Here is a 12,648-nt window from a genome sequence, read left to right on the forward strand (position 1 = left end):
TTCTGTACAGCATGTGTCCAGTCTGCATCTTTACAGCAGACATTGTTTTTGGTCTCTTGTAGTGAATTTCCCACCCTGTAGTGGTAATTGCCGATACTTTCCCACATGCTAGAATTTTGGGATCTATTTCTGAAGCAATTATGCATTTGGGTCAATTATGTAGACTCAACTTATCACAGATTAACCTGTTGAGGACGGACTGATTTTGCTACAACACGCATATCCCATAGACCCCTGCCCAGGTAAATAATCAGGACTTGTCCTCAGTGGGTTAAAGGCAGAAACTTTGCAATTTCATTGCTTGTTGTTGATGTCTTCTTGTTATGTTTTGTTTTCTAAATCCTCAGAACCCCCATCATGTAGTAACAGCTCTGCAATGCATCGATAGATAGAGAGAAATTGGTCACTGTGCGGCAGGATGGATACAGACTACTACAGCCTATCACGCAGACAGACTGTTGATGAGCAGTTGCAGAACCGGACGAGAGCCCTCGAGGCGCTAAAAGCCACCAATCCAGACCTCGGCGGGGCTCGTAGGCCATCTCCCTTTGCTGACAATGTGAACTCAAGAAAGGAACAGGGAAGCACACCACGAAAATGGATGGGTAAGTCTACCCTTACGTGCTGTGCCCTTGAATCCTTACACACAATGAATTTGTTGCAAAGATTCTGTTCCATTTAAAGGGGCTGTACAGTACTGGTTGAGGTGGGGATTTAGGTTTTTAACATTCCTAAGGGAGATAATGACAAACCACTTTATGAGATGTCCAAGAGCATGCAATTCTAAGCGGTATCAAAAGTTTATTTGATGAAAATTGGTTTTCAAATGGCTGAGATATAAAAAAAAAGGGACAATAATAAAAGGCGACAGGCCACCCCTTTTATTAGGATCTCTTTGTTTCTTTGTTTCACCTTATTTTTGGATATCTCACCCTTTTCAAAACTGATTTTCATCAAATAAACTTTTGATAACCCTTAGAATTGCATGCTCTTTGACATCTCACAGAGTGGTTTCTGAATATCTCACAATACGTTAAAAGCTAAATCCTAACCTCAACCAGAACTGTACACACCCTTTAGATGGTATCCTTATATTACATAAAGGCATATATCCAGACAGACACAGGACAAAATCATCACATACATTTTCCCAGGTATCTCTGGGGGCGACTAGAGTTCTAGATGTTAATTTAGCTGATACATTGTATTTGTTCACAGCATCACACAGGTCATGGACTTTTGCCAGTCAGAGTTGGAAAGACCTCAGATGTTGTTTTTATGCCATAGATGCCACCTTTCTGTTTGCTGAGAAAGATTTCTGTTACAAGCATCAGTAACACATAACCAGTATAAAACATTACAGGTCATTTGCACACTTATTGACTTCAGGTTGTGTATTGATCAAATCTTTGTCAGTCGTATACAAGATGACTTTTGAATCAAGTCATTGTTCAGATCATGTGAAGTTTCTATGTGCTCATTTTTACAGCATGACTGCTGTAAAACCAGAAACATTCACGGTATGAAACTTTCATGAATTGAAGGCAAAGGTCTTTTTTGTGGCATGAAACTTTCACTAGTCACCAGCAGCATTCAATGCATTGTATAGACAAACACTCTTGCGTGCATTTTCACTTTTGTGAGTCTTAGCTCCAAGTGAAATTTGCAAAAGGTTCATGCATGCAAAAATTTCTGGTTTTACAGGGTAGTTATGTGCACTTGCAGCCTGATCATGAGGCAGCGGAACTAGCATCCTCAAAAAGTTTTCAAGAAGAAAAAAAATTGTATGAAACTTAAGTATGAATTTGCAGTTGGGTGTGCTCTACTTTTACAGTTGTTTCTATCAGGCCTTCCAAGTATATTCTTCCAAGATCACTGTAGGCCATGCCTCTCAAATGTAAGAAACAACACTTTTCTTTTTCTTTTAAAGTATGCTGTATTTGTTATTTTCTGTTTATGCAGTGCCCAGGACACCACAGTTAAACAATCAGCAAGATCTGTTGAAACTTCAGCGGCAGCTTGCACAAAGACGGGAGGTAATTAGTTCAGTGTCAAAATGTTCAATATGCAGTAGCATCTTTATTTAACATTCTACATCGCTTGAATGCAATTGAAACATCATTTCACATCTAGGCATGACAAAACAGAGATTCTGTGTTTATTTTATCAAAAGAGTGATCATGCATTTTGACAATAGATCCTCTGTGTAAAATGTTTTCCCAATTTCTTTGAAGACTTCACCTTATTCTCCCCTTTTTTGTAACTTGCAACTTCTAGTCTTTTCTGTTTATGGTATCAGTCAGTGTTTCTAATGATATAGCTTACCCATTTACTATTTTCTTTTCTTAAGTGCTTTGAGACGTTTTATGACATTTTGCATATTATGAATATGCTGCTTTACTGTCCTTAATATTAGTTTGATGTAAATACAATGTGCCATTGATCAGTTTCTTAAGTTAGTGATTTATATTTCACATCAAGGATGTTTATAATTAACTTTCGCATGCACAACTTTATATACAACAGGATTGAGGTGCATCATAATGCTTCCATCAGCAATGAAATTTACATTCTTCTTTTCTCTTGAAATATCCGTGTTTTCAATATTAATGCAAATATTAGGAAGAGTTCTACAAAGTCAGGCAGCTGTGCTTGTCTTTGGAAGGGAAATTTTTAGCCAGATTTGCACGAATCCGATCTGCTAAAGAAAGCTGTTTTTAAGGAACATATGAAAGCTAGTGAAATATCCTGGGCAGCATTTCATGAAACTTGTGAGTCACTGACAACTGTTTTATAGCTACTGAAATGCTTGCATCTGATTGGCTGATGAGCGCACACATGTAAATGAAAATCACAATGACAAAACACTTCATGAAATGCCCTTTGATATCTGTGATCGACATTCTGTGTTTGCAGTCCTATGAGAAGGAGCAAGAATGGACCAAGAAGCAGATAGAGAAACTGGTGAACGAGCGCCTCAAGCTGAGTGATGAGGAGAAGAAACTGGAGGATGCCAAGAAGAGATGGCAGGTTCCATCTCCACCCCTGGGTGAGTGGATTGTTTGGCAAGTTCCGTCTCCACCCCTCGGTGAGTAGATTGGTTGGTTGGTTCAAGAAATAGAACAGACAGTCTGGCTTGAGGGAATATTGGACGATTGTGCAAAAGAGAAATAGATAAATGTAGTAGATGGATAGATAGATAGATCTCCCACATTTTTTTAAATACTCGCTCTATTTATCTGTCAAACCATCCATTACAGGGATCAGACTTCAGCCCCCCCCCCCCCCACACACACAAACACTGTTGCTCTTAAAAATAAAGAAAAAGAAACAAAATTGTGAAAAAGGTCGCAAGACCTAGGACTCCTCAAGAAAGAGTTCCACCCAGAGATTCCTTCTTTCAAAGCAGGGGGTACCCTTGACCCCAAATCAGCCCACAGCCCCCCCCCCCCCCCCCCCACCACCACCATGCTGACTAAATATTTTGTGGCTTCTGTACCTATGTGTGTAGATTATCCCTCGGGGGCAATTACCCCCCCCCCCCCCCCCCCCCCCCCCCCCAGCTAATTACTGGTTAGTGATAAGGTTAGAGTAAAGATCAGGGTTAGGATTAGGTTTAGGGTTGGAGTTTGGGTTAGGGTTAGGATCAGGTTCAGAATTAGAATTCGGGTTAGGGTCAGTGGAAGGGTCAAGGGTAATTTCCCAGGGGGTAATTGCCCAGGGGGTAATTGCCTGGGGGGTAATTGCCTGGGGGGTAATTGCCATAGACCCATGATGCACACAAACACACATACTTCTATACCCTGTATATGGATTGATAGATACAAATGTATGTAGATCGATAGAAGGAGGTGTGTGTATGTGTGAGAAAGAGAGAGAGAGTGTGTGTGTGTGTTTAAGACAGATATAAGTAAAGAAGTTTAAAGGGAACATAAACCCTAAGAGAAATGTGGATTGAGTGAAAGCAGCAACATTAGTAGAACATATCAGTGAAAGTTTGAGGAAAATCGGACAATCGATGCAAAAGTTATGAATTTTTAAAGTTTTGGTGTTGGAACCACTGGATGAGGAGACTACTAGAGGTTATGACGTATGAGTGGACAATAATATAAAGAAAATATAAAGGGAATTCAACAAGAATTCACTTTTCTAGCAAAATGAAATAGTACTTGACTAACCGCTTTCAGAAAGTAGGGGAATAATTGCTACCCCTAACATATGTCAGTATCAAGTTGATGGAATGTGTAATTTTCATGAAAAATGAATTTTTATTGAATTGCCTTTATATTTTCTTTATATTGTTGTCCTCTCATACGTCATAACCACTAGTAGTCTCCTTACCCAGCAGTTCCAACACCAAGACTTTAAAAATTCATAACTTTTGCATCGATTGTCCGATTTTCCTCAAACTTTCACTCATGTGTTCGACTGATGTTACTGCTTTCACTTGATCCACATTGCTTTTTGGGTTTGTGTTCCCTTTAAAGGGAGAGAATAACTGTATGTCAATGAGGAAGTAATATTTTGCAATCACAAGGGGATTTTTATTTCCAAGTGCAAAACTTCGTCAATTGGTCACAAATCTCAAAACTTTTCTCAAATAATTCAAACTCTCAGACCCGATCCTGTCCTCACCGTCGCAGTCCAGCGATCAGGACGACCTGCCCCACTACCAGAAGATGCGTCAGCAAATCGAGGTTAACCTGAGGAAGATGAAGTGAGTATTGGACCCATTCACTGGGACAGCAGCACTGACACATGCATTCAGATCTCACCTGGACAAATTTTTGTTTTTTTGTTTTTTTGGCGGTCTTCAGAGTGTCTGCAAACGAGTCACATGCATGTTGAAACTGTGATGAAAGTCTGATGTCATCTCTTTCTTCAGTAGAGGTATTCCCAAATGTTTATGTTCATACATGTATGTCACTACACGGCAGCGTCCAAAGAAACAATTCAATATTAATGAAGATAATGATGACAAGTGATAATTATGATTATGATGACAGTACTACAACAACAATGACAGCTACTACTACTGCTACCACTTCGATGCCACAGTAGCGACAAAAAAAAAAAGAAGTATTATATTATAATCAATCAAGAGCTTCCGTACCAACCGCCAGGAGTCTTCTCCAAAATCAAATTCTTCTTCGCCAATTCAAGTCTTCTCACAAAAAGCACAGTGTCATTTATAACGACATTTGCATAATCCTCTGTATATCTTCATTCACAATTGATAATCTGTCATTTCTTGTTAATCTGGTAAATTTCCAGTGATGAACACATTGGGTAAGAGTGACTAAAAGTTTAAATGCAATTTGTCATGTGTAGCTTGTATGTTAAGCATGTTTATACCCAGTGTGGTGGTATGTACGTTAAAATGGTCAACATCATTGTATATTTCTTTCGGGCTAACGGTCTACTGCATTTGTCAATTGTATGTTTGCTGTATTTCATTTGTTTGTCTGTTTGTTTTGTTTTTTTTTCATTTAAAATGGGTGAAGCCTAAGAATAATGAATATGGGTTTTACACTTTTCCTTCTATTCCTGTCTCAGAGCTGAGTTTCAGAGGGACACTTACAATGAAGACCCTGGCAGACTACAGTCTCTCATAAACTCTTCATACGACACAACTCAGGCCATACAATACTACATGGTAAATATGATGATGATCAAACTGAAATTGCTGATTATGGTGATACTATTGATAATAATAATGATAAGAATGCACATGTCATGTATCAAATCATATCCATCTGACTGCCACTGCAGGGGTGGAGGAGCTATTGGTACTTTTGATACATTACCTAGCTTTGACTTCTTCCCCTAACTCACTGATCATGAAATGTCTGGGTCATCACTTATTGTGTAGTCAGAATGTTTTAAGACTTTAAAACACACTCAGGCTTAGATGTGTAACCTTACAAAACACAAGAAAAACATTATGATAGATTTCCATAATTCCCCCTATCAGTCATGATGTCAAAGTGTTTTTTTGTTTGTGTGTTTGTTTGTTTGTTTTGTTTTGTTTTATTTTTTGGAGTCAAAAGGGACCTGAGCTTTCGATCCTAGCAGAATCTTTGTCAGAGGCGAAATGAAAAACAGGCAGGGAAAGCAATCATATATAAGGACTACACACAACAAGAACAGTCAAGGGAGGGCTAGGGACACAGAACAAAGAAAACAAAAGTGGAGGGTAGGAGGTCATGGGCAAGGAGCCCAGCAGGTAAAGCAGGGTAAAGGGAGGGGGGATTAAAGGAGGGTGGACAGACAAAAGGCAGAGGAGGGTCAGTAATGTTCCCTAGGACTATAGGGGGCAACCTTTGTAGGATAAGGATGAATAGGGAGGCAACATCAAACAAGATAAGGAACAACAGAGAGATAAAGAAAGGAAAGAGTGAAATAGCAACAGGAAGAGTGTGGGGTGGGGGGGGGGGGGGGGGGGGGGGGGGGGGCTGGGCAAGCAGCGAGCCCTAACCCGGTGTACCAAATAGAGGCAACAAAATGAAAGTGAGAGTCAACCAACAAATTCAAGTAATCAAACATATCAAAGTGTTTATAAGATAATACTACTAATATTAAAAAAAAGATGATATTGATGATAGTAATGGTAATGATAATGATAATAATAATTATGAAAAACCAAAAAGAGGGGGGGGGGGGGCACAAAAACCCAAAGGGAGAGAGATATGCATATTATGTAGATATGCCAGCATGTATATGCATATATATGTATGCACATGTAAATACAAACAAATTCAAGTGTGTGTAAGTGTTTTTTTTTTTTTTTTTTTTTTTTTTTTCAACAGCCACGTTACTGACAGTTCTGTCCCTGTTTGGAACTGAAGAAAATTATGCGTTGAAAGAATTTGCTGTACTTTTCTTAATAGTGTCATAGGCGCCTTGGCTACAAACTTGTACTAACCCAAGATACAATTCAAAGGCACTGAATACTGACTCTTTTGCTCAAGGTATAAAGCTCATTGGCATTTTCATGCTATGATTATAATTGAGGATGATGATAGCCATTGAGTACTTCTTCCCTGAATTGTACAAGATCAATGTTTTTCAGTAAAGTGGTTGTGAATTGCCCTTTGAAATTCATGGTAGGCTATTACTGCCTTATGTAGTAAACATAAACAAAGAGAGGATATATCAGACTGCATTTTACTGCCTGTAACAAAAGATTACTAATGCAAATGAGTAAAGTCATGACGTGTGTGGTTATTGTTGTTTCTGTTTTTGTTTTGTTATTATTTTTTGACAGTCATTACAATGTGTGTCATTGACATACATGGACGATTTTCAGGCAAATGTCTTCCTCTCATATATCTTGTTACAGGCAAGAGATATTGTCATGGACATTGTGAACCAAGCTGTGGACCAGTGCCTGGACCGAAGGAAACCAAATAAACAGAGAGACATGGCAAAGTAAGGTTCAATGGCCGAAACTGCCAGAAATCAAGTTTTTTTTTTTTTTATGCCTCCGCCACGAAGTGGTGCCGGAGGCATTATGTTTTCGGGTTGTCCGTCCGTCCGTACGTACGTCCGTACGTCCGTACGTCTGTACGTCCGTACGTCCGTCCGCTTTCGTTTACGCGATAACTTGAGTAATATTGACTGGAATTTTACCAAACTTGGTCCAAGTATAAAGTATGATAGGGCAATTATTTGATAAGATTTTGGGTGAAATCGGCCAAAGGTCAAAGGTCAAATGTCAAGGTCAAATCATGAAATTATATCCGTTACGCGATAACTCAAGACTGGATTGAGCAAATTTCACCAAACTTTGTCTGAGGATGATGTATGATAGGACAATTACTTGATTAGTTTTTTAGTGAAATCGGACAGAGGTCAAAGGTCAAAGATCAAGGTCAAATTCCAAAATTTATCTGTTTATGTGATAACTCAAAACTGGATGAAGCAGCTTTCACCAAACTTGGTCCAAGGATGATGTATGATGGGACAACTAGTTGAGTAGATTTTAGTGACATTGGCAAGAGGTCAAAGGTCAAAAGGTCAAGGTCAAATGCTAAAAATGTTGCTATTTCCCCCATACCTATGCAATGCCCTTACATCCAAAGGTATTTTCTTGAAACTTGGTGTAGACATGTACTACTGCGTAAAGATTCTCCAGAGAGTTTCATGTCATTAGGTCAAAGGTCAAAAGGTCAAAGGTTAGGTGAAAATGTTGCAATATCACTTTTCTCGCAAATGGTTCAATGTATCTTCATGGAACTTGGTACATACGCATGAACTGACTGGCAGGGATTATCTTGGGAATTTAGGGGTCATGGGTCAATAGTCAGGGTCAAAGGTCAAGGTCAACTCCTCAAAATTTTACTATTTCCCTCATATACTAGTATATGCAATGCTTGCATTATTAGTTTTAAAACTTGATATATACATGCATTACCTAATGGAGATTTCTCTGGGAAATTTCCAGCCAGAAGGTCACAGGTCAGAGGTTGAGGGTCAAAGGCCAGGTTTCAATGCCCCCCCCAAAAAAAGAAATAAAAAAAAAAAATCAATTTTGTACTGTAATTACCGTTAGTGCACCAGTTTTCGACAGGACCCAGATTTCGACACCCAGCAGATAATTCTTATTAGATTTTATACTCAGTACAAACGTCTGACTTCAACAATCAACCAAGTTATCAATCACATTTCTAGTCTTATATAAACACTGTTTGTCACTTGTCATCATAATCCGACGGTAGAATATTTAGGAGAAAAGCAACACAGTGTCAGCAGAAATTTTGATGTCGGCCATTTTTAGGTGTTCAAACAATATGACGCATTTTGTAAACATCGCCGTAAAATGAAATTCACCCATGCCGGTTATCTTACTTTAGTATCAGTTTGTTTGCCAAATCCTGATGTTTGATTTCATAATCGACTTTAGTAATTTCATGGCTGAATTCGTGATAAATGAGCAAACTTGCAGAAAGAGTTGGCTTTGAGAATGTGGCACCAGATTTCGACATTCCCATTATAAGACACGTTATAGAGGAAACAACAAGTTCTTGCGCCGGTACTTTGCTGGTTTGCGTCCACAATGCAGTGTACGCATACTGTACGCGCCATGTGATTTATGCGTGATGCGCGCTGTGATTGTGTCGAAAAATGATGCTGGGTGTCGAAATCTGATGCCAGCGACGGCGTGACGGAAATTGCTAAAATTGAACACGAGTGCATTCAAATTGGAATTCGTTCAAGGCATATTATTATTGGCCTTTGTAGCTCAACATCATATCGAAATTCCGAGGTAAAACGGTGCAGTATTGATGGTAAACAAGGAAATGTGCTAAAAAAGTGTCGAAAACCGGTACCTTTACTGAAATACACTCTTTCTTCATACCGTGGAAATTACTCAATGCATAAACTTATAAAAGGGTCCGTCAGAATTCAAGTAAAAATTCTCAATTCCCCAAATATATGTACCTGCACTCTTAGACAATTATAGCAAACCAAGTTCAAGGAAAGTGAACATTCAAGACATTTCTGACAAACCTGTCATTTTAATATTTTGCCAGTTATGTGAAACTGTCATGGATCACACATTGTGAAGACATTGTACTATACACCTATTGGGAGAATCGTGCATTATGGCGGAGGCATCAGTCGCCATAGCGACATTTCTAGTTTTTTTCTAAAACGCCCACTTCTAACGACTGCTCTAGTCGCTTATCTAATGATTTTCTGACTGGCTATTGGCTCACAAATTAAAGGACAATTTCACCTTCATAGACATATGGGTTGAGTGAATGCAGCAATATTAGTAAAACACATCAGTGAGAGTTTGAGGAAAATCGGACAATCCGTTCAAAAGTTATGAATTTTTGAAGTTTCTGCTCACACAAGGCTGGATGAGAAGACTACTATAGCTTGTGATGTCACATGAGTACAACAATAAAAAGAAAGAATAAAGAAAATTCAACATATTTTCACTTTTCTCGCGTAACTAAAGAACACTTGACTTCTCTCTTTCAGAAGGCAGGGGGAATGATATGTGACCCGCTACAACAAAATGATCCTAAAGTCGGGCGAGGTCAATTATTTGAAAATTGCATGGCATAATTTCCTAATCTTTCTGCTTTAAATTGATATCTAACACATCTTATAAAAATAATCGGCTGCAAAGATATCGATGTTTAAAAGAGAGCATGTCGAGACGTCTGGGAAATCACTGTTTCGAGAAAAGCACCCTAAAAGTTTTCCTTGCGACGCAATCGCGATCAAGGGACACGCAAGCCAGTTTTCACCTCTGGACAATAGAAGGCAAGCCCTAGCAACTCCCGAAATGCATATTCAAGCACAGCGTCGGCGGTCTCCTCACCGACCAATCAGTGACCAGGATGCCAGGAGAAGCGGCTGGGCATAGCGCACCCCGCCTGCACGCACCAGTCGACTGGGCAGTGTGTGAGCTTCACGCTTCGGTTAGCGGCAAGCAGCAAACTGACCAATGAGATCACTCTGGTCGTTGTTAGGGGCGGAGCCTATCTGTGGCGCTCAATCCAAATTTTAGAACCAGTTTCTGCTTCGTTGAAACACCAAAAAACATGGCCCAGGAAAACGCTATTTTTTGGTCTTTCCTTTCCCCATTTTGCTTCAAAATTTCGACAGATGATAGAAGATATGTCAGACTACAATAATATGTCAAAATCAGAAAATCGTAAGTTTTGACCAATTTTGATGCTCTGACTTCAAACTCAATTTTCATGGCTTCGACCGTGCGTGACTTTAGGACCCTTTTGTTGTAGCGGGTCACATATTACCCTTAACATATGTCAGTAACAAGTCGAAGAAATGTGCACTTTATTCAAAAAGTAAAGTTTTGTGAAATTCTCTTTATATTTTCTGTATATCGTTGTATGCATATGACATCATATACTGTAGTAGTCTTCTCATCCAGCAGTGACTACGCAGATACTTTAAAAATTCATAACTTTTGAACAGATTGTCCGATTTCCCCCAAACTTTCACTGATGTGTTTTACTAATATTGCTGCATTCACTCAATCCAAATGTATATCCAGGTGGACTTGCCCTTTAACAACACCAAAAAATACTTCCACCTACATGAACTGATGTTCTATGTTGTCTCAAAGATCATCTCAATCCACAGACAAATGCACTCACACAAGTTCTTGTGCAATAATCTTGATACTACGTTTTCATCTGGTCGTACGTCCTTACATGGTTCATAAATAAAGCTGCAAATTGCAATTGTATCAAGTGCTATGGAAATAAGTTATGTACGTATGTATTTACCCCTTTAGGGACATGCAATCTTGTTAGCTGCAGCCACAAGTGTTACAAAACATGATAGTGCTATTCAGTTTTATAGTATGGCAAAAAAAAAAGCTGTGTTCATACACCATGTACATGGTATATGAGATTATTTTAATAGACTGCGTAGAGAAAGAGAGCTGGAAAGAAAAAAAAAAAGCAGGGAATTTTCAGCAAAATTCAGGGAGGATGTGAGGTGTGAGGAATGTCAATCAACAAATGAATGGGTTGAGAATACCGGCATATCTTAAAATCCAGTAATTTTCAGGAAGTGTTGGTTGTGTGAACATTGGCTTACTCCAGTATACAATTTATGTGTGTATCCATTCTATAGCTTTGTATTATGAAAATATGCTAATGTGTCTGAAGTGAATGCTAGAACCGGCTCTTTTACTTCATTCAAACATGAACATACAGAGTATACATTTGTAGCATGAATTTGTTTGTGTATGATGGTCTTTATTGCACAATCACAGAGACTCCAACTCTCCCGTTTTCGACGGGAGATCTCCCGCTGAAAACCCATTTTTGCAAAATCTCCTGTTCTCCCGCCCTGGCTCTGTGTCTCCCGGTGGAAAGGATTTCTTACTTATTGCTATCGTATGTTGAAAAAGTAAGCCTTAGATAGCACCAGAGAACATCTAGAACCCTAGGAACTTCGCGCTTCGCACACATCAACTTGGAGTCTCCCGTTTGCTAGGGGTTTCGGGCAGGAGAATCTCCAGATCAGAAGGTGCTTGGGGTTGGAGTCTCTGCAGTCACATGGCAGATTCTTCTTGTCTTCTTTCTAAATATTGTGCATATCGCATCAAGAATAATAGTTGCTCAATTAACCCATTGAAGATGAGTCCCAAGTATAGTCAGGAAGGTGTCTATGGGAAGTGCTTGTTGTAGCAACATCATCCCATCCTCAACAGGTTAATGTTGGTTTCTGTTCTCTGTCCCAAGGTTACTCTTGATTGCAGCTGAGAAGGAGTATGATGCTGCCCAGGATGTACAGAGCAAGGAACGAGCCATTCAACTCATCGCAGAAGAGATTTTCCTTCAGGTAGGCTCACCCACAGACTAGGACCCTGTTTCATGAAGCTGTTCGCAGAGTTACGCATGACTTTACGAATGACTGAAATATGAAGTGCCAATATGTGTGCCCATTATTTATTTCCCTTACATTTTTAATAAAGTATGACTGCATGTCAATATTTCATCTGCATTGGGCAAAATACGACAGACAAAAAATACATTTTCATTATCATCTGCAAATTTCAACTCTAGCTATGTAAATTAACAATGATAAGGAAACTGACTTGGCTTGCCACATTTAAGTCGTTCGTAAAGTAGTGCATAACTTTACGAACAG

At 39.2% G+C, this 12,648-nt stretch overlaps 1 protein-coding gene across 1 annotated transcript in view; it reads left to right on the forward strand.

The window, feature by feature from the left end:
- Positions 1-392: 392 nt before the first annotated feature.
- Positions 393-12,648, forward strand: part of LOC139744680 (uncharacterized) — a 43,932-nt gene continuing 31,676 nt past the window's right edge. Inside the window, exons 1-7 of the mRNA XM_071655104.1 lie at positions 393-605; positions 1,963-2,036; positions 2,917-3,049; positions 4,618-4,717; positions 5,557-5,656; positions 7,343-7,431; positions 12,240-12,339. Of these exons, the coding sequence (XP_071511205.1) occupies positions 419-605; positions 1,963-2,036; positions 2,917-3,049; positions 4,618-4,717; positions 5,557-5,656; positions 7,343-7,431; positions 12,240-12,339 (783 nt within the window). The 5' untranslated portion in view covers positions 393-418. The remainder of the gene's footprint in view (positions 606-1,962; positions 2,037-2,916; positions 3,050-4,617; positions 4,718-5,556; positions 5,657-7,342; positions 7,432-12,239; positions 12,340-12,648) is intronic.

This window comes from Diadema antillarum, unplaced genomic scaffold, assembly GCF_040938485.1.
Source record: "Diadema antillarum isolate AM-2024a unplaced genomic scaffold, OU_Dant_1.0 seq00001203_RagTag, whole genome shotgun sequence".
In the NCBI taxonomy this organism is placed as follows: domain Eukaryota; kingdom Metazoa; phylum Echinodermata; class Echinoidea; order Diadematoida; family Diadematidae; genus Diadema; species Diadema antillarum.